The following is a 23,673-nucleotide window of genomic DNA, read 5'->3' on the forward strand; positions in this document are numbered from 1 at the left end:
TTCCTCAGTGTGCTCAATTATTTGTCTAGCAATTCTAAATCAACTCTCTCAACGTGTACGTGTACGTGTGTATATATATTAGAGGGCCACACGAGTACGGTAATGTAATTTGGATACAAACTATAATACTGTACTTGCAAAGTGTTGAAGTAGAATCATTTGTCACATCTGCACCAGATCTATTTACATTATTCTTAGCTTACACGTGAGTTTCAGTGTTTACAATTGCCTTTTGCTTCCTGGGTAACTACAATTAAATTGGCAGGACCAGACAATCAAAGGGCCACTCAAAGACTGTCATTTCAACGGCCCTGCTGAGTATCATGGCGCTGCTTGGGTGAAAATGTGTCACCTAATACCAGATCTAAATGCACGTCAATGGAAAATGCATGTCAAATGCAAAACTCCATCTAAGGCTCCTAAGCATAACGCGGAGCTATTTTAAATCAATATTACAATTAAAGAATTCTGATTCATTACACAAATTATGTTTTGCTCATGATATGTGACTGCAATTTTATATGGTTGAAAATATGAGCAGCAGCTCAGGCTTTAAACAAGAATCTCAGTTATGTTCAATTCAATGATTAATTTAATTAAAACAAATAATTCCTTCAGACTATGGTGAACAGATCAAAGAATCTTAAGAAGGGTTAATAAACAGTTACAGTATGTTGCATACAATATATTCATAACACTTTTAAATGCGAAGCAATCTAAGATCCAGCATTGGTTTTAATTCTTCCAGCATGCATTCCGTACCTTGCTAAAGTCAACCGTACTATTCTCCTGGCTACCTCCTGTTCCATTACGTTTCAGCTCCGCCGCTTTGCCAGTGTCCATATTTCCTGGTACTGACTGAGGAGAGGATAGCAGCCCTAAGGACAATAACATATGTAGTCAGAATAGGTGGATTAAGTGGGGGTTGGTGATGCAAGATGCATGACAATCTTGTAGATGACAACTTTCTGAATGCAAATGTGCAGGTTAATAAACAAATGTGATTGATTAGTAATCAGATGCAAGAAAATATTATTTTACTTATTTTTTCTGTAGTTCTATACAAACGTAAGAAAGGGGGAAAAAAAAAACCTGATCTATTGATCCGAAACAGACAATATCACAGAAAACCTAAATATTTTATACTTTCCAAAAATATTGAGGGTGAGCTTAAACAAACTCGTGTATTGGAGAATGCGTGTAAGTTTTAACTTGGTTCTAGACTCACAGTAGATGGTTGCGAGTGAAGATATATTGACATTATTTGTCTGTGCCAAACCTCACAGAAGCATTTTATTATATTATTTGGACTCTGCAGTCTACGGCAGACAGTCAAACCCCCGTGACAGCCTTATGGAACTATTTAAATGTACGTGGCAGCCACGAGTGTTAGAACACTTGTACCTGGGAGATTCTGGGGCAGTCTCACAGTAAATGCCTCAACATTTCTGTGAGATTCTTAATGGCCCATAGGATTAACACAGCAGGGATCCCTGCAGTCCCATTCAAACTGAAAGGGACTGCAGGGACCCCCTGCTGTGTTAATCCGATGGGCCATTAAGAATCTCACAGAAATGTTGCGGCATTTACTGTGAGACTGCCCCAGAATCTCCAAGGCAAGAGATCTAATACTCGTGGCTGCATCTGTAAATAGTGCATTTTAAAATATGCAATATTTTTCTGTTTGCATTGCGAGATCTGAAATCTTGCCTTAACGTTGCCAAAACAGAAATAATTTTATACTAAATTGAGGCAAATCGTGTTTATCTTGTGAGTGCAAAGCATTATACACCATTCATCGTCTAACCCAGGGGTGCTCAACTCCAGTCCTCATCACCCTCCAACAGGTCAGGTTTTAAGGCTATCCCAGCTTCAGCACAGGTGGCTCAGTTGAAGACTGCAGCCTGTGCAGAAGCACGGATATCCTTAAAACCTGACTTTTTTTTGGGGGGGGGGGGGGGTGTCATTGATGACTGGAGTTGAGCACCACTGGTCTAACCAGGCAATCACTTTGGTGCCACAGTACCAGGCGGTGTCTGCAAAGGTTTAACAAAGCATTGCTGGCGATTCATAGAGAAAAGAGGTAGATCATTGAAACACTGCAATGTTAATGATAACTAGACCCCAAGACACAAACCGTTCATGCATTCGCTGCAATGCATTAAAGACTCCCCATCCTTTTAATTTAATATACTACAGGAGTGACCAACAGATCAGGTTTCCAGGATATATACCTGCTTCAGCACAGGTCGCTCAATCAGTGGTGCAGTCGTTGACTGAACCACCGATTGAGTCACCTGTGTTGAAACAGAGATATTCTGAAAACCTGACCTGTCGGTGGCCCTTGAGGACTGGAGTTGGCCACCCCTGAGATCTTCATTTCCTGTAGTGGTACATCTCAGTACAAAGCCAGCACATGCACTGAACTTCCTTTCCTAAAAGCAGTTTAGTCACAATCTGTTGTGTGGGGCTTCGCTCGGTTGTCACTTGAAACAAGTGTTGCATCGGCAATGAATCATCGGTGCTCTCCCCGGGACAATCGAGCACACTGCATCTGGGATGATTTGGAAAGTTAATGATATGTTTTTGATATTAAAGACACAAATGCAGATCTAGAAATCGGGTTAGGACAGCAGGCAACACACGCCACACACATTCAATAGCTATCTTTAGCAGGTGAAAATAGTATTGTTTTGACTTAAATATGACAACGGTGCTGAATGCATTAGGAACTTCAAGGTAATATTCAAAAGTGGTTCAAAAAGTAGGAAAACAAGAGAAATTAAATTGCAGACCCTCCATGCATTAGACAAAATTACAGCAGCAGTTCATTTCGCTGCCAGTATGCAGAGTCACTTTCAGCATCCAAAGCCTGGAATAAATATGCGGATTCTGTGGGTTTCCTGCACCTAAATCCCACTTATCTATTGCTGTTTGTATAGAGATTTAGATGAGAAAGACTAGCAGTAATGGTCAGTATTAAGTATGTTTTTGTGCCTTCACTCACAAAAGCGAAAAAAAAGCGGTTGGAAGTTTATGTCACACTATGTACCACTTTCCCTTTGCAGAATGTTTCTTTGAAGGAGCAATCCAGGCTGCTTTTTCCCCCCTCTGTCTTCGTTTTTTTTTTTTTTTAAATACTGGTCTCCAGAGCTGAACCCCATTCATTTCAGCTCTGGTGACCTCCTACATCCGGAGATACTTACCTCCGTAGGGGAAGCCGGTATCTCTGCAGTTATCAGCATCCTCTTTACATGGGTCAATAGGAAGCTGCAACGGATATCGTCACAGCTTTCAATTGGCCCACAGGGCCCAGGGGCTTTGAAAAGCAGCCATATAGTGAACCCTGGAGTGGCTACTGGTAACCCTACGGAGGTAAGTAACTCCGGAAGCAGGGGGTCCCAGGAGCTGATATTAATGGGGTTCAGCTAAGGAGACCCCCTGCTTCAATACTGTATTTTAAAAAAATGAAATAATTACAGTAAAAAACAGCTTGGATTGCCTCTTTAATAGGAAAAGTCTCGCACATGAACTACTGCTTAGTGTAGCTATAGTGCCCTACAACTCAACAAGTAAAAATACCCAGGTCTTGAATGTTAATGTTTAATGGATTTTGCATATGTCAATTCATTAACCATATATCTAACTCTGGATGCTTACAGGATATACAATACAGTGCAGTGGTCTAACTTTAGCAAGTACTGTAAATGATTGCTTCTGAAAACTAGATTTTGTTCTGGGTTGACTCAAGTCCAGAAGAAAACGGCATTAACCCGTAAATTGCACCGTTCTGGTAGGTAGTATTGGAGAATTAATAGTTACTGAAACAAAATAAAAAAACTGGGCCACTGTTTCAACACCATGTACCGTTTTGGGTACCTTTATGAGAATAGCTCACGAGATATTGCAAAACAATTCTTTCAGTCCCTTCCCAAATGACATCAGCCAATTGGATAAGGACTTTTACGTGAGAAGAAATAATGAGTAGACATAGCAGTAGGAAAAGGTACTGTTTGATGAACGCACTGCAGACGAAAAATGCATGCACACCAAGGCAAAGGTGTAAGCTGTAATTAAATGATGCTAATTACTTATGCTTAAGCAATGTGCTCAAAAGCATTCCAGTGTAAGTGATTCAGATGCAAAGTGCACCACACAGGGAGCGGAGCAATAGTTGCCTGCATCAAGATCCCCATCGTCTTTCTCCTTGACGTCCAAGCTTTCCGCGTCCTCCTCTGGCGGGTGAATTATTACAGTGGGTATATCGTCAATATTGCATGAATGAAGCACTGGGACCCACTGCTCACTCTGTTGTGAACTTGTAGATGCCAGCCGGCTGAAGCTTGGGCTGGAGGGTGGTGTGTTTTGGGGAGAAGGCACAGGGGTTGTACGCCTGGAGCCTGCTGGGGTCCCAACTCGCGAAGGAGGAAGAAGGTAATTGAGGAGTAGGGACAGGCGAGATTCAGCTCGCAAAGAGTTACGGGAGGCTGAAAGGCCTTCCCCTGAGGTAAAACAAGAAATGAAAAAGAAAACAATGTTTTTGCTCTATAGCATATTTGTATAGGACTCGTCACATTTGACATAATAAATGCCAAGCAACAGGCTATAAATTGGCAAACACATACATAAGAAATGACAGACACTATGGTTTAAGAGAACAAGTCTTGAAAATCGAGCACTTCTGATTTCTCCACCATGTCCAATACACGTGTGTGATAAACTAATTACAAAGCAAGCGAGACAGTACAGTATAGTGTAAATGCCACAGTAGAGGTTAGTATTACCACAAATTCTAAGTGAATTACTTACTTATTCCAACAGTTCTTACAATGCACTATCCTACTTCGCAAAATATTATGATCAATGTAATTTTCTGTGTGTTCAATTAAATATTTTTATTTTTTTCCATTTTTAAACCGAAGGATAACTTATTTTGTCAGCTATGTATTTTGTTCTCAACTGGTTGGATAGTAATAGCACCATGGTTCTTTTTTTGGAAAATACGGTGCAAGCAATAACTAGGAGAGGTGTCACTTTGTTCGTGAACAAAAAAGAAAAAAGGTCCCACAAGTAGTCACAAAAAAGATTAGCTAAAGGGGATACAAACAAAGCTCCTGGTGTCCAGGGGAAAACAACAGTTAAAAAAATGGTAACCCATCACTTGTCACTTGTGTAAGTTTCTTAAATAAATCTAACAGTTAACACTTGTATTTCTAGGTTAGTACAATGCACCAAATATATTACTAAAATAATCCATGCAGTAATTTATTATTCTAAAAATCCTATGGTTTTTTTCTGTGGCAGAATTACGAACATTCTGATTTGACAGTGTACAGAAAGCAAATTTCTCAAATCAATCGGCTTCTGGTATAAACAAGGCATTTTCTAATCTAATTTTGTGCTTATAATTGACCTACTGGATGCATTTATTGGACAAATAATAGGCCTTTGCATCAGACAACCTACCATGAAAGAAAACTTGTCCACGTGATGCTGTTTTCTATTCTAAGTGAATTCATTGTTATTGCTAGAAAATGAAGTTAAATGGAATCAATAGAAAAACTAATTTCAAGCAGAACTACTAAATAGGTCTCTTAATTGCTGCGCATTAACAGTTTTTATTTAGAAAGAAATAAAACAATCTAAACTTGGACTGGGTGGGTAGCATGCATTTTTTCTATTAGATAACAAATTAACAATTTGTCATCATGTTTCCAGTAGGTGCATGTTTAAATTTATATTATATTCATCATGCATAAGAGAAGAAAATGTCAAGGCTCAATGGTGATATGTAGCGATGTTACCACAGATCTATATACACATGGAGGTGAGAAGGAGAGAAAAGAGGAGAGAGAAAAGAGGAGAGGGGAGAGAGATCAGAGCTGGAGAAACAGTGAACAAAATAAATAAAAAGGAGTAAGAGCAAAAACAACCACAATTTTGCAGAAATCTAACAACCTTCTCTAGAACCTTTGCATAACAATTTCAAAATACTTTCCCAAGAATTATATTTCATGAAATACATCAACTTGCGAGGTCTCTTATGTCACTATAATGTGGGTGTGGTTACAGCTCAGTGTGCATTTCCAAATTCATTTAAAGGAGATATTCCATGACTTCCCTGGATTTCCCTGTACAGAATAACTGGTACACTATGTGCTCTAACCCAGTCATATCCTATAATGTAGACAAAGGGGAGGGGGGGGGGGAGCGCGGCGGTTGCAGAGGCCCCGCGCTCTTCGCCAAAGCATTTAAATTAAATGCCGAGGGATCGCACGAAACCTTTGCATCTGAACTTTCAGAGGTTCAGCCGGTGTCAGATGACGCCTCGCCATGAAAACGCGACATCATTTGACGCCGCGGGGTCACATCACATGACCCACAGCGTCATTTGATACCGACAGGAAGGTAAAGGGGGGGCGCGAGCACCGGGGGAGTGGAGGCAGGGTGGCGCAGCAACAGAAGTTTGCACACCCCTGATGTAGACAATACTGAAACAACCAGTGCCTTACACTTTTAAGAACGGCACTAGCCATTTGCTTGTAATAAGATACTAAACATACTCAGAAGTGATAAAGTAAAATATTACGTCCCAATATCTGCAACGCTAATACTTTCAGCTACATTTAACCAAATGTCCAAACGGATCCGGTGCGTCAGACACAACTCGCTATGTCAGCAGTATGAATAAATAATTTGAAATCCAGAACCTCCTTTCCAGAGAATAAATGTAATATATGAATAGGTAACATTTAGTGGAAAGAATAGTGGCTAATGGTGTCTTAAAACGATCACCCCATATATAGAAACATGGTACAATAAACATCTCCCATTATAAAGAAATTCAGAGTTAATTGCATAACTCAAGGTGGTAACAGAACGGGTTAACTCACATAAGTTCCAGAGTGCCCATTGTCCATCCTTGTTGTCTGTGGAGGTATTTCGGTGTGCAGAATCCGTTGTAATAGAAGTCAGTGGTAGAAAGGTCATGGAATAATGGAGCACAACCAGTTTCCAGCAATCAGAAAAAATAATAGTAATGATCAAGAGGGGACTCCTCCCATCAAAAAATGTTTATTAGATTACATGCAACCAAAATCGAGGTAAAAAACGAACCTATGTGTTTCATGGAGTGAAACACGGTAAAAACCAAATCTACGTGTTTCACTCCATGAAACACGTAGGTTCGTTTTTTACCTCGATTTTGGTCGCATGTAATCTAATAAACATATTTTTTTATGGGAGTCCCCTCTTGATCATTACTATTATTTTTTCTGATTGCTGGAAACTGGTTGTGCTCTGTTGTTCTGTCACCTTTCTACCATTAAGCTACATTTAAGACTGACGTTTGGGTAAAACTGTTCAGCTCTTTTTCATAGGGAAGAATAAACTTTTTTTTTTGTGTTGCCAAAATTAGCAATGGTTTTAGTCTTCAATAATCAAACAGTAGATATTTGTGAACAAACGTTTGGCACGTTTGTTAAACATCCCTGAGATACAGAACCAGAATACTTCTACTGCACCTAAGTGAGACATTTTGTGAAGAAAGGAACCACAATGTTCAAATGGAAATGAAATACATCCGAGTGAATTTCCAAAGCTCATTAGTGCTTGAGGTCAATGGTCAATTATCCCAAATCCATCTCTGTGCAATCACTGAACCGACAAGGTTTACTAGGTCATTATATTACCAGCTGCACAACAGAACAATCTAATATTAAATGCTAGAGGGGCCTGCAACGCATCGTACTGTTGAAAAAAAAGACAAGCGATGAAAACGTGAGCTGGGACATGAAAAAAAATGCATCCTCTCAAATGAATGAGGAGTGAGAGGGGAACCAGCAATTAGGATTAATATAAAATCGGATAGATAACACCTATACCAGCTACTTCAAAACATACATTTTCAAGATGAATGCAATGCAAGGTCAAAAAAAAAGTCACTACATGTACGTTAACCCTTTGCGTCTTTACGGAGCGACAAATGTACCAAACCTAAATGTTTCTGGCACCACCGTAAGCTGCAGTCATGTGACCATGACTGCCCCGGCGTCAGAGGATTAACGCTGCGGGGGTCCGGAAATATGGAGCCCTCGCATACCGTAGCAGACACCGTCTCCAGCGGGTGCAGTTTTATGCTCTTCCGGCCATGGCTCCGAAGAAAGCAAGTCTAGCTACATCTATATATTAAGTAACAAGTACAATTACTAATCCCTAACATGGCTACCTGTATTTTAAAAAAAAAAGGCTATATTTTGCATGTACTTTTATTCAATACTTTTGCTGCTAGAGATGACTGCTCAGTAAAGTGGTGCATATCCATCTGGCAGCAAAGGGGTTAAATCGAATATATCAAGAGCTGGTGTATTAACTGCATAGTGGACCAGTAGCGATAGATGTATCGTTGGTCTATACTTGATGGCAGAACCAATTCAGTGGATACCTTCAGCCTCACATGCCCTCCTTCCAACTCCAGAACAAGCACATTTAATATATCTTTCTCACCTTTTATTCACAGGGTGCCTTAAGAGACACTCCATGTTGCATTTGTACACTAAGGCGTGTAATATAGTGCGCTACCGTGCACCAATTAGAATTGGCTGTGTCCAGGCCTGGCGTTCTATACTTCAGCGCGCGCACGGTAGTGAGCAGTGGTGTGGCAGATCAAAGCAAATACGTGAAAATGTATATTTTCGTGCTACTGCCGCACCACATGACGCTGCCAAGCCAATCACAGCGCGGTTATCGCTGTGAAGTCTATAGCCACGCCCCTAGCCACGCACGCCACAACATATAAACGAAACACGCGCGCCACGTGCATGCGCAACGCCGGGCGCGCGCACCAGCGCCTACTATATAACAAGCCTATGTCTCCAAAAATATTGCTCTATTTTTGTTAAATAAATCATGACACGGTGTAATATGTCATGTGTTGTTGTTCATCTGAGGTTGTATTTACCTAATTTTAAGACCTGCTAAGGAACAGATGATTGTTATTATGTCCCGATATGTAAAATCATGGAATTCAAAGAGGGGCACGCATGACCCTGAGGAAGGTCCCGTTACGGTGACCGAAACGTTCGTTGCAATGCCTCTCTTGTCTACAATACAAACTTTGTTTTGGATTTAACCCTCAGTGTGCTGTCTCTTATTATCGGACATCCTTCTGGTAATTATTATCTTTATCTATATATAAAAAAGAATAAATATATATATAATAAATCGGAAATAGCCGTGTTAGTCCAGTTGCGATAGTGCAGAATAAATAAGTTCTTCAGTATTAGGTGATACCTTTTTTATTTGACCTAACAATTTATGTCATAGGACAAGCTTTCGAGAGTTTTCCTATCTTGCTCAGGTCACTAATACTGGTTTACAAAGATTTCTATGTCTTAGACAGGGTTCTCTGTTTCAACACCCTTCCAGTGCCTTCCCCTACCTCATACATATTTCTGTTCTACATTCTTCCTTTTTTTTTTTTCTCCCCAATCCCTGTCTAAGTCATAGAAACCTATGTAAACCAGTATTGCTGACCTGAGGAAGAGAGGAAAACTCTCGAAAGCTTGTCCTATGACATAAATTGTTAGTCCAAATAAAAAAAAGTTATCACCTAATACTGAAGAACACATACATACATACATACATACATATATAATGGAAATATTACTGTATGATCATTTGCATGTCTTAGACAGGTCTGCAACCCCGCCTTTCACCATTATCACCCAGCACTTCCACTGCAGAAATGGATTCTGGAAAATAACATGCAAATGAGCACACAGTGCCACCTTTTGCTTCAAAAACCATTAACATGGTTCCCTATAGGCTTAAGCTTGATGCATGGTCACATACATACACAGATGCAGCAACGAGTATTAGAACTCTGCCTGGGTAGATTCTGGGGCAGTCTCACAGTAAATGCCTCAACATTGCTGCAACATTTCTGTGAGATTCTTAATAGCCCATAGGATTAACACAGCAGGGAGTCCCTGCAAACTGAATGGGACTGCAGGGACCCCCTGCTGTGTTAATCCGATGGGCCATTAAGAATTTTACAGAAATGTTGAGGCATTTACTGTGAGACTGCCCCAGAATCTCTCAGGTAAGTGTTCTAATACTGGTAGCTGCATCAGTGTGTGTGTGTGTGTGTATGTATGTATATATATACACACACATACACACACACGTAGAATCCGCATACACACCTCTAATGTAGGGTATTAGCAAAACCAGAAAATATACTCTAAATTAAAGAGACTGGTCGGTGCTCTGAGATAGGATAAGATATAACACAAACAGGACAAAAAACATCTCAGTATCGAGCACTTAAAATATCTAATGAAAATATTACAAACTTTAATGTATTCAAATATAACATGCTAAAAACATATTAATACCAAAGGGGGGGGAGGTGGGGGAGACCCTGAATGAACATGAAATACACATAGCAAAATGACAGGATAGGCTTACTGCACCAACATCCGAAATGAAGGCTAATGCCAAGAAGGTGTAGTGTGCAAACCCAAGAAAAAATAATCTTTCTTAGGTATGCAAGACCGGCCGGTCAAAAATATAAATCAAAAAGACATGAGAACTACAAGCAACAAGGTGCTAATATCACAACACATTTATACCACACATGCATCAGAAAGATGAAATAGCTGCAATAAGCATGTAGTTACACAGGTTGAAAGATAACAACAAATGTCACGGAGAATATAATCTCAACTGCAATGTATCTAGGAAAATCCCCGAGGTATAAAAGGCAGATGGATGGGACACAATAATAGTCAGAATGTCCAAGAGTTGAGCATGAACTCCATGTTGTAAATCAGAAGTACAAAGCAATATTCATCCCATAAGGAAAACCCTAAGTAAAGGGTAAAAGGTTTGCACAGGATCTCCTTGTATACTTATCAGTTGTGTTGTATGAAAGATAAGATGTCCTCAGGTCAGCATAAGGATACGGTACTGCATAATATGTCTGGGTCACCGCCGCAAGCTCCCACTCTACATGTGTCATGACGAAGCCAGTAGGCGAAACATGTGTAGAGTGCGAGCTTACGGCGGTGACCCAGACATATTATGCAGTACCGTATCCTTATGCAGACCTGAGGACCTTTTAGAGCATTGAAGTCGTTAGTTGTTAGCCAATATACAGATTATTGAAGAGAAGAGATAGAATTCATACATTCTAACACACTCTCCACCAAATTAAAGCAGTAACCCAGTACAGAAATATTCAGAGGAAACCCTAAAATGCCATATACATGTTAATACCCTTTTTTAAACCCATCTTTAGGAATTATTAAACGTGTATTTAATCACATAGGCCTCATTTTAGTTATTCCTCCTAGGGCAGGGGTCAACAACCCGGCTCTTTCCGCACCTACATGCGCTCTCCTCTGTCAGCAGGTTGTCGCTCCCCAGCTGCTGCCCCTCTCCCTCACAGTGCTGCTCTTGGCTGCAGGGGGTGGGGTTGGTTGGGGGGGGTGGGGGGTACGGCCGGCGCTGGTCGGGCCTCTTGCTGCCGCCCAGCATCTCCCCAGCTGATAGCATGCCTCCTACACCATCCCACGCTGGCCTCTTTAATGCTGGCGCGCACCATAAGTGCCCGCCGCCACTTCCGGCATGAGCCGGTGTCACAGAGAGGCCCTGGGACAGTGCAGGAGGCATGCCAGCAGCTGGGGAGATACCGGACGGCAACAAAGATGCCCCACCAGTGCCGGCCACTCCCCCCCCCCCCCTCCCTCCACCAAGAACACCACAGTGAGGAGGAGAGGCAGCAGCTGGGGAGCGGCAACCCAGGACAGTGAAGAGAGAGGCAGGCCCAATGTAAGTGTGTGCATGTGTGTATTTGGGGGGGTGGGGGGGAAGGTAGTGTGTGCGTATGTGTGTATATTTTGGGGGGTAGTGCGTGTGTGTGTATTTGGGGGGGTAGTGTATGTGTATGTAGGTCTTGTGTATTTGAAAAGAACACTGTTTTGCACGGAAACAATTAAAAAACCTAAATAAAAGGGAATTATTATTGTGAGATGCATTTTATTCCCCCTCATATTTTATCTTTTCCCTAATTCTGATGAAAGTAAGTTTGTCATATGTTAATGCTTATACAGTATATACCAATTAGTGTGTTACAGTATATGTATGTGTTTGTGGGGGTGTAATATTCATGCATGTGTTGTGGCTCTCTGAATATTTTGGACAAATATTTTTTTTTAGAAAATGGCTCTTCTTCCTTGAAAAGGTTGCAGACCCCTGTCCAAGGGGATGAAAAAGCCATTGTGGCAGCAAAAACGGTAACGGCAGAAATCTCCAGAATGCAAACGTGATTATAAAGAATTCTAATAATTATAGATAATTGCATATAAAGATCTATGGATAAAGAACATTCTAAGCTGTGTAATTATTGTGTAAGTATTATAATAAATACAAATATTATAGTAAACATTTAGAAACCACAGAAAGGAAATTAGAGGGCTGCGGCTTTCAGGGGCGAGAGAAATCACCAATCAATTATGATACAGCGAAATAGGTTAGAGTAAGCTGCTTGCCACAACTTATCTCACCGTTTCGTTCAAGCAAGTGAGGATCAGAATGTTTCTTGCCTATGTCAGCGAAGGATCGGACTAGTGGGATACGGTTGCTGAGCTTCTTCTCATTCTGGTGATGGTGCCTCTTCAGTAGAGCCTCCTTGACATAATCCCTTATTGTCTCATCGAGCTGACCGGACGCAATCATGTTGTCCAACACCATATCTGTGAAGACCGAATGAAAAAGATTTAAACGTAACAAGGCCAGTTTCTTTAAACATGTTGATGAATGTGGTTGTGTGATGTAACCCTAGTAGCAATTCTCTCATAAAAAAAAAAGTTAAATAGAATTAAAAACAAAAATTAAGCACCTCAAACACTGCTACAATGGATTTTGGACACGTCTTCAAGAATTAAAATAATCACAAATAGGATCACAAATAGTTGTTGCAAGGTTAAATAATGAATTGAACCGTCTTGGTACACTGTATCAGGTGTCTAGGTACATGTGGAATGTACATGGACAATGAAGAGTTTATGCTTCACTTCTTTCTGTGCCCTCTCGCATCAAAAGGTGCAATTCACCTTATATATAAAAAACAAGACATTTACTATTTTCTATAACACAAATTTGAACAGACTTCATTTACACAATATTGTTCGCGTCATATTGTTCACGTCATTTGACCTAAAGCAGAAACAATAGAACTAAAATAATGACAATATTAACAAGCTATATTTTTTACTCCAGCACGCACACTACTAAAGAAGGTTCGGATAATCTGAATGGGCCACGGTTTGCATAGTTCTTGTCAAACACGGGATCCCTGACTTAATCTTCCCCTTCTAAAAAAAAAAAAATGGAAGAAAAAGTTAATTTTGATCACAGCATATAAATGTCTTTTTCCGGGTACATGAGTTATATAGTGCTCTTAAACATTTAGCAATGATTTCTACAAACGGTCACTACAGTAGATCTACAGTATATGGAATAGAAAGTAGCTAATTTCATATCAACATACAGGCAGGTGCAAAGCCTTTGTGAAGAGTGATCAATATAGCAAACACTCATAACACCATTACTGCACATTGACAGTTCATTGCAAACATTAAGTCACTCGCACACCTTTATTAATTACAGGAAATCAATAAAAACCCGTAAGAATTGTCCAAATAGAATTAACATGTGCCCAATTCATAACACCCTTGCCAAGAGATGGCCCTGATTATTTTTATTTTTTTGCAGTACAAGTGTTAAAATATAAAGTTGGAAAAATGTTATTCTTTTTATTTGCATTTAAGCTTTACACCTCAATATTGAGGAATTATTCTGTCATATTTGATCCTTAATTTATGGTTTGTATTTAATCATTATAAAGTGTCACGGTGTCACACAGGTGTGGTGAAAGAAACAAGTGCTTAACATGAGAACACCAACCCTACAGAGAAAAGGCTTATATGTTTTATTAACAAGCACTGAGCCACTGAGTTATTGAATCAACTGAATAAATAAAAATGCTTGCAGTGTAATTGCAAAACAGAAGCAGGATCACCTCACAATTATGACAAATACTGTTTTGAAAATAACCATGTATCAAACCAAAAGATTCTTAGCTATGAGGATTTGCAGTATACATTGATAGGTACAGTGTTATTTCTGAACAATTTAGCCTTTATAATTTATGGAGTTAGATTGTTGGATTATGAATAATTTACTTTTTTATTGATGCCCCCAATAATAAATAAATAATAATAAAAAATAAAATAAACATATAGCAAATGGTGTGTGCTCTGGACAAAACTATTTTTGCTTCTGATTAAGTCTTAACATGCAAACGTAATGAAAAAAACGAAAGAAAGAAAAATTGGCTTCAAATTGTTTGACCGCCCATGGTGAGAACATGGAAAATACACTTAAGGGCATAACAGCATGAATAACCACCAACTATTTCTGCTCATGATAATACGATTCTATAAGGATTCTGGTCCAGATTTACACAACAGCACAGAGCCGCAAGGCCCACACAGCACCACAAGCCTTACCATAGCTTAATAAGTATGGCCCAGTTTACCCTGGGTTTCTGCAATAAAGTAGATCTTTAAAATCAATCACAATTTCACATCTTCTTAACCTCAATACATTTATACTCGACAGGAGTTTACCTGCAATTTCATCTATGGTGCTGGCTCTCATATCCAGCATCACTGTGCCATTAAGTATACAGCTCCTCAACTCAAAGAGGCTGTGCAGAGAAAGAGTGGCCACATAAGGCTTGCTCCATCTGTCTCCACCATCTTCAACGTCTTCCTCAAATTTAAGCCACCTAAAACAAAAGATGTTGTAAGTAATATGCATACTCAATGCTGTACAGTAGGTCAGTAGTTCCAACCCTGTTTACATTGCGCATCCCCTGCTAGAAAAGATTTGTTTTTCACAACCCGCAAATGAATAAATCTTATTGCCTACTCACCAGACTATTGCCAACAACTGTTTCACCGAGCCCAGGCAGTATAGTGTCCTAAGCTTGTGGGGGCAATCCCCAAAACTACACCTCAGTGTGGTGTGCAGACAGCATGGCTGGTTTAACTCTCAAATACTGTGAGAGTTTCCAAAGTCTTGCCCCACAATACCTTGCTGCTTTAGATGCAAAGGATGGTGCAAAGAGACTTTAGAAGCACCTGTTGTAATTGACAGCTACACCACCCATGCTTAATGTGCAGTTTGCGGGCTTTACCAAGTGAGCAGTCAAAACATGGATTCAGGAATTCACAATACTGCCTGGAATGTTCAATTACATTTCTTGAGGGTAAACCCATTGGAGATACCTCAAGAACCCTTGGGGTTCATGCACCACCTGCTGGTAATAACTGTTGTATAGAAAGCATATTTAACAACAAGATTTCAATTGCGCGTCAAAAGTGCATCGCAGTGGAGAGAGGAGCGCACTTTATAATAATTTCTACACAATTTCGTGAAACTATTCCTATACTTTACAAGGTGTTCAAACACTAAAATTGTAGCTTAGGTTGAACATAAATAAATAAATAAATATATCCATGGAGTGGTGACATTTATATAGACAACAACCCCCACCCCCCCCCCCAAAAAAAAGATATTCCTAATACAAAATGTAAATCATTAGGAAGAATAAATATTCACCAATACTGGAGAGGAAGTTATTTTTAGCATGGTATATTTTTCCGTCAAAAATCCAAAATAAGCACGGCGATTAGGTGAGAGCTGGCCGCGGTGTGGAAGCAACCCAGAGTCCCCCCCTTATCCAAAATAAAGTACAGATTGGTGTTCATTTGCCATATGGAGACGTTTCTGCTGACAAATGACACTTGCAGTGCATTTCTCAAAGTATGGCAACACTGGATCCTTTCAGTAGGTACCCATGGGGTGGACGTAAGGTCAATTATGTTATAAAATATCTATGTAGGGGCTGGTACTGGGGAAACTTAAGGCACGGTTAAAGAAAGGTGTAGACCAATGCTGGCAGATCATGGAGCAGGGATAAAGGAAAAGCCAAGGAGGTCCTGGCCCCCCCGAGTCACAAGGGCTCCTCCGGAGTGGGCCCAACCCGATGAAAGTTTATGCAATATTTACTTATGTATGGCGATGTGATTATGTTGTGACTAATGTAAACTGTCTCCCTCCCCCAGCCCCTCCACCCCGATTTAATTTATGTATTATACCCCCTTTTTTCTTTTATGTACCCTGCCGTCAAAATCAATACAAAATTGGAGTTTCAAAAAAAAAAAAAAATCCAAAATAAATATAGCAGGAACAGATCATTTTCAAATGTTGAGAACCAATCAACTCTTAAATTTATTAAATAATAACATTTACACGGTTATATCCGATTTTTTACAGCAGGTTTTCACTATGCCCTTTCTTATTATTTTTGGTGTACCTTATTTCATATTGATGATCTTAAAAAGATGCATTTGATGACCAGATAAAAACTTTTAAATCCAAAGGCAAAATCTCCCACTATGAAAGTGCTTGAGATAAAAATACAAAGTAAAAAAGTGCTGCTGAAGATACGAATTCCGATTTTGTTATCTTGGTGGTTTTTTTTTCTTTTATTTCTTGAAGATCATATAATGAAACTGAAATCTTATTTCATGTTTGAGAATACAGAACTACCAAAAAGTACTAGCAGATCTCTTCAGAATGCTACAACTTCAAAAATAAAAATAGAAAAAAGGGAAGGTAAATAGATAAGAGTCCGTGGTCAAAGCCTAAAGGGCTTCTCTGAATGTGAAAAAATGGGGATTCTTGCTATCAGTTCCTTTTCTTCTATTCCATCCATGCCAGTTCAAGCAAATGGGGATAAGGCCCCGCCCTCCTGAGGAGTGATGACATGATTATGACATCATAATCATGCAAACAGAGGAGTCACCTTTTCGGTTCCTCATCCAATCAGATCGCGTTGAGCTCTCCATAGGAGCGCAGATGCCTCACCCCTATAAAACGAGCAAACAGCCCATGACATGGTAGCTATGTAATGGGCTCTAAGGTACCTTTAAGCACTAGAAGGTATGTGATTGAATAGCACAACTTCGTAAATATTGCCCTCTATATAGGAGTGTCGAAGAATGATGCAGCAAGCTATGGCGTATCTGCACACTGTTAAACCTCACCGTGCGGTTTCTTTCCATTCAGAATCCTCACCATCCCGAAAACACAGCTCATCCATTTCTGTGAAGAGGTCATGAGGAATGTGCTCTTCATCGTCGTCCTCCGTACCAAGAATAAACTGTACTCGTTGGGATGGGGTGTCTGAGGGAGGCACAGCACACAAATGCAATCATTCTTTTTTTTTTTCCCCTCCTGATTTTTCTTTTTAACAAAAATTATAGATCTTTTAAAATACACTACAAATAATACATTTGAAAATACATGCACTTGTATACAGGAATGTTTTTATTAAATTCCAGTCATTGGAGCACTGATTTTCCTGAGACAGACTGAAGAGGACTCCTGAAATATTGCACATAATAGAATGTATCCCATTAAAGATGTCCTATGTTTACTAGGCCACAAATTGATTTTCCTGCAAGTTGGATTTCTCTATTTGCTAACAATAAGTTAACCCTCCACTTGTAATTAGAATCCAATAGCTCATTTCAATCCCTAAAACAAATCATCAGAAGTATAAAGAGAATTGTAAAGTGCAAGAACCAGCGTAAAATAGAATGAATTATGATTTGAAATGTGAGATAGTACTTAGCCAGGTTCAGAAAGTAAAAAATATGGCCTTTTCTTTCAAGGTACAAAAGTAGGCAAATAAATAAATAAATAAAAACAGAAGACTAGATTTCAGTTAAGAACATGGTGTTCAAAACATTGCACATCTTCATTGCTGTCATCACTGCTACAAAATAGCTTACACTAACACACATATTTATTGCTGGATCCCAAAACCAGAAGAGATAATGGCTCACATATCAAAGAGTAGGTGTCAAATTTCAGTCTACAAATAGCCAATACGGGTACAAACAGTATAACATAGCAATGCTGGGACACTATTAACAGAGGTTAAATCGAGTTATGTCTGTGGGTGCTGGAGGTGACTGCAAAGTGTTGAAATATTTTCCAAGCTATCTTGGCATTAGAGTGGCTGAGTATTGTCACAAGTGGCATCTTACAATGTGCTAAACATCTCTGCAGAGATGAGTGCAAATTAAATAAATAAAAGACTTACGGGTTCCTACTCAACGTGTTTCCTCCATTCAAATGGAGGAGACTAAAATAGCATTACATTAATATATAATAATGAAGTGCCATTACAAAGGGCTGAAATTAACTGGATTATGAAAATATACTCTGATACCACCCACCGTTTATATTTGAATGTATTTCTGTTCCAATAAACAGTATATACAGCTGTAAAGTATCAAACATGGTTAAGAATGTTTACCATAGTTGGGAGACTCTCTACCATCCTCTTTATCATTCTCCTTTTCTCTTCTTCTCCGGTGATGCTTGTGGCCTCGATGTTTATGTCGTCGACGGCTCGATCTGCCAAGTGGTACATGCACACCAATATAAACAGCTCTGTGACCTTTGTACAAAAGAAATAAATAATAATGTCAGCAAAGTGTTTAGTTATGAACACACAGCAAAAAAACAAACTTTGTCATGTACATAACAAACACATGGGATGGCCAGTCAATTGGGCAACATTTGACATTGTAGGCTATATAGCAGAACAATTTTGTTTATTTTCAATCTTATTTTACTGTAGTGCCGTATTGAATGGCACAGTCTATTTGTAACTAAAATGAGCTAATAACAGGTGTGCGATAAATATGTTAAAATAAGCCAATTTATTTTTTGTTTTTGTATTGATTGGTCACTCTGGTCTGCTACACTTCTCTGGATTAGGTCATCAGAATTGTTATACACCTTGTGTAAAAAGAGAGAAGGGTGGGGACCTCACGGAAAGAGAAGTGCTGTAAAACCCACCTTCAACTATAGGTTACAAGGTTTACAACCACTGCCAGGAAAACTTTAAACAAAGTTGGCCCTATATAGAACTGCACCTGTAATGGACAATTTAGAAAAAACGGAGCTAAACCGGTCGCCATAATGATATGGCTTCCCCACACTGTGTGTGATAAACATATTACATAAGGGCACTCCACTTTAAATGTAGGTGGAAGAATCGAGGCTTTGAAAAATAAATATTAATAAGCAGGAAGAAAAAAACCACACAAAAATTAGATATCACACATTGCACAAACGCTGGTGCAATATTTGACGCAAAATGTAATGCTGTTCCATTGAAAGAAATGGTAACGTGCATTTTCTTTTAGTGTGCGCAATATTTCACATTTTTTTTTCATGCAATGTGTTGTGTTAACGGGACCAACAAAGTCACCTAAATCTGTATGTAAAGAAATGTTGAAAAAATGAAATGACAGAAAATAAATTAAAAAACACACAATTACAATCCCAGCATCACAGCTAGCAATTTGTTCCTACAACAAAAATAATAAATCTAGCTATGTTGAGGTATTAAATAAAATAAATAAATCACTGCAGTACAGTAGTGCACAAAGAAGACTTGAGCACATTCACATCTCAAAGGCTTGGGGGAATGTGAGGCATATACGGTACTCATAAGTCTTGTTATTCTAGAAATACTCCATTATAAAAGCAAAGAACCATTACTCAAATTAAAATCCTCAACAAGACCAGTACTACATATTTGATGTTAAGTCAGGCACTGCCACCTTTAGATAAAACCACAAGGAAAATAAACTAACCAGCAACTAACTGTAGTATTAAAATACTACTACACATTTGAAACTCAAGAGAGCAGAGAAGTGAGTCGAGAGTCCCTCAGCGATTTAGCGAGGGACCACAAACACCTGTTGTGGAAACAGGTTTTCAGCAAATTTTGGAACTAAAAGGTTATTAGGGCAGCAGTAACGCCTAACGCCACCAACCTCTTCGGCCCCCCCCCCTATTTTTTTTTGTTTAAAGCATGAGTACCTGGGTTTGGTGGTGGGGGTTGGGGGGAACCATATGGTGCCAAGCGCTGAAAAATTGCATGGTTCAGCAAGAGGCCAACCTGCTTCTCATACTGTATATAGAATATCAATACTAAAAAATAAATAAATAAAAAATCGGCCATACGGCCGCGGGAGTACTGCATTAAATGTTAACATCCACACACAAAATGTGAAAACATCCTGGAGAAGCAGACCATAAACTAAACTAATCTAAGTGTCACAAAACGGCACTTTGCACAGTAAAAGAATTAGCCTTTTAACCTCAAAAAACAATTATAGGAAAACTGGAAAAGGGTGTTCACTAGGGAAACTTTCCAAAGCAGGCGTCAAGTGAGTGATTACCAAAGAGGAAGCGACATTTCTGCCCTTGGCGATACTGTACCTCAACTTTGAGAACATTTGGAGTCGGTAAGGGTGGACCATCAATAAGTAAGAATGACAGGCAGCTTGGGAGGTACAGGAAATCTTTACAGTTTAAAAACGAATCCATTCATTGTAACCTCTGCTGACAGAGGAGAAAGAAATGTAGGCTACAGACAGTTAAGAACTCTTGACACATTGAGAAAAAGGATGAGTGCTCTATGACAGGGGTGCGCAAACTTCTGTTGCTGCGCCCCCCTACAGTCACTCCCCCGGTGCTCGTGCCGCCCTTACCGACCTGCCATGTGACGTGTTGCCATGCCGACGGGCGTCAACCCTGGTTCATGTGATGTCACATGACCCCGTGGAGTCATTTGACAACGCGTTGACATCTGAAGCTGGATGAACCTCTGTAAGTTCAGTTGCAGAGGCCTCACGCGATCCCCTGGTATTTAATTTAAATGGCTTGGGGAAGAGCGCGGGGCCCCTGCAAATGCTGCGCCCCCCAGTCTATGACAATGGAAGGGGTGGGGGGAGGGCGATTGTGTAGTGTGTTGAGAATAAAGGGTAAGTATGAATTGTGATTGTGTAATAAGGGGGCGAGTGTGGTGGGATTGTACATGTGAGACGGAGGGCGAGTACAGTGCGCGTTATTGAGAAGTGTTGCATGTGGTCTGGGTGATGCCCCAAGATTTAAAAAATCCTCCAGGGGTTCCCATGCTCCAAAAAGCTTGAGAACCACTGCTGTCAAGTTTTATTCTTTCAAGTTGGATGTTTTCCTATGAAATATATGGTTTCTGATCTCTACAGTGATCAAAGTGAGATGGGTAAGGCTTTGTCCATAGTGCAGGATAGAAACAAACACTAGGGCACAATGCATATGCTCATAGTGCGCGCGAACATGCGCTACAGGGAGAGCAGCACTTCGCAATACAAACAAGGTTGTATTTCAAGCACGACGCCAGGTCACGGAGGAGCGCGGAAGCTAGCGCGTTCTATTATGGATGCGGCCTAATGAGGACATAGGACAACTGCTTTTTATCTACAGGTCCATAGTACTACAACTTCATGTTACAAACTTACAGTTACACTTTCCATTGAAGTAAACATCTTTATTTCTGCTTTTTAAAGTACAGAGAGTAGCAATCTTTCAAAAATATGGTCCAAGTAGAAATAGCCACGTTAGTCCAGTTGTGATAGTGCAGAATAAAGGAGTACCTCAGCATTAGGTGATATCAATTGTTAGTCCAAATTAAAAAGGTACCATAAAATAAGCCAGGGGTGCGGGTTATGGGCGATTGCAGAGGCCCCGCCCTCTTCCCCAAGGCATTGAAATTAAATGCCGGGGGATCACGTGAGGCCTCTGCAACTGAACTTACCGAGGTTCAGATGGCTGGTGTGACGAGTCGCTATTGCAACGCGGTGTGAAATGACATGATGTCACATGACCCCGCAGCATCATTTGACGCCAACCTAAGAGATAAAGGGGGGCGCGAGCAGTGAAAGGAGCAGGCAGGCGGGCACAGCTTAAAAAGTTTGCGCACACCTGAGATAAGCTTTGAAGAGTTCTCCTTTCTTCCTCAGGTGTGCAATACTGATTCATGGAATCTTTGTAAACCGGTATTGCTGACTTGAGGAAGAGAGGAGAACTCTCGAAAGCGTATCTTATGGCAGGGGAGAGCAATCTTTTTCCCCTGCGCCCCCCTGCCGGCTGTACTCGCCCCTCCCCCCCTCTTTACCTAGGCTCTGGTGTTCTGGCTTCATGATGTCACATTACCATGGCAACACGCCGTCACATGACCCAACAGTGTAATTTGAAGCCGTGTTGCCATGGCGATGCGTCACCAGAAGCTGTCCGAACCAAGGTAAGGAGCAGTTACAGAGGCCTTCGCCGCTTCCCCGGCATTTAATTTAAATGCCTTCGGGACGCGCTGGGCCTCTGTAACCCCCCCAGAGAATCTTGTGCCCCTAGTTTGCGCACCCCTGTGTTATGGTACCTTATTTATTTGGACTAACAATTGATATCAACCAATACTGAAACTCATTTATGTTGCACTAAATTATGGTCCAAATTGCTTTTTTCCAATGTTTAACTAAATTTGATTTTTGTTGTTGTTGCATGTCCTCATCTGTGTGACTGGATTACTGTTTGATTTCAAGTGCTGTTTATATCAAGTGTAATAAACAGAAAGAGAAAGAACTCAGTTGAAGTAGCACTCAATTATCAATGATGATTAGTGTATTGATTAAAAATAATCTTTATTAAAAAATTTAAATGTTAAAATAAATGGTGTACAAAGAAAAAATAATTATCTTGACATAAATATGTCAGATATCTGGGACTGTGCCAGTAGTAGCGGATCGCTACATAAGGATAGACCCCTATTGTCGGTCTAGACCAGGGGTGGGGAACGTCCGGCCCGCGGGCCATATAAGGCCCGCGAAGTCATTTGGTCCGGGCCCCGGGAAGCCTGCAAGAATGGTTTAAACTCACCCTCTTTTGATTGGCTGCCCGTGCTGTCACTCAGCCAAGATTTTTTTTTTGGCCCGCCTCTTCCTACAGCACTGCCGCCCTCCCTTCTCTCCTCCAGTAATGCCGGGCTCCTTAGGCTCTGCCCCCCTGTCCCTCCCTTTAGGCTCCGCGGGCCTGCCAGTCTCTCAGCTGCACTGGCCGTGCTGCTCCAGCAGCCCATCCCTGGGCCCCAGGTAACCCACATGCCCCCTTATACTCCCTCCCAGGCACCTTACCCACCCCAAGGGGGGAGAGGCCTTATTTTTGTGTGTGTTTACAGAGGTGGGCTTATTGTGTGTGTGTGTGTGTCACTGTGTGTGTGTGTGTGTGTGTGTGTCAATGTCACTGTGTGTGTGTGTGTGTGTGACTGTCACTGTCACTGTGTGTCTGTGTGTGTGTCACTGTCACTGTGTGTGTGTGTGTCTATCACTCTCACTGTGTGTGTGTATCACTCTCACTGTGTGTGTGTGTGTCACTCTCACTGTGTGTGTCACTTGCACTGTGTGTGTGTGTCACTCTCACTATGTGTGTGTGTGTTGTGTGTCACTCATTGTGTGTGTGTGTCACTCGCACTGTGTGTGTGTCACTCGCACTGTGTGTGTGTCACTCGCACTGTGTGTGTGTGTCACTCGCACTGTGTGTGTGTCACTCGCACTATGTGTGTGTGTTGTGTGTCACTCTCATTGTGTGTGTGTGTCACTCCCACTGAGTGTGTGTGTGTGTGTGTGTGTGTGTCAC

The 23,673-nt window shown here is 40.6% G+C and overlaps 1 protein-coding gene across 10 annotated transcripts in view; it reads right to left on the reverse strand.

Moving 5' to 3' along the window:
• The window catches only part of SLC4A7 (solute carrier family 4 member 7), a 185,795-nt gene that overhangs the window by 41,166 nt on the left and 120,956 nt on the right, over positions 1-23,673 (reverse strand). For 5 of the 10 annotated variants that reach the window (XM_075586985.1, XM_075586989.1, XM_075586987.1 and 2 more), the window contains exons 3-7: positions 18,464-18,607; positions 17,184-17,322; positions 14,697-14,857; positions 12,570-12,758; positions 763-878 (exon numbers count right to left, since the gene is read on the reverse strand). In XM_075586985.1, the coding sequence (XP_075443100.1) occupies positions 763-878; positions 12,570-12,758; positions 14,697-14,857; positions 17,184-17,322; positions 18,464-18,607 (749 nt within the window). Of the gene's footprint in view, positions 1-762; positions 879-4,178; positions 4,503-12,569; positions 12,759-14,696; positions 14,858-17,183; positions 17,323-18,463; positions 18,608-23,673 lie in introns of all 10 variants that reach the window. The other 5 variants (XM_075586988.1, XM_075586993.1, XM_075586992.1 and 2 more) reach the window with 2 other exon arrangements.

Source organism: Ascaphus truei, chromosome 2 (genome assembly GCF_040206685.1).
Source record: "Ascaphus truei isolate aAscTru1 chromosome 2, aAscTru1.hap1, whole genome shotgun sequence".
Classification (NCBI taxonomy): domain Eukaryota; kingdom Metazoa; phylum Chordata; class Amphibia; order Anura; family Ascaphidae; genus Ascaphus; species Ascaphus truei.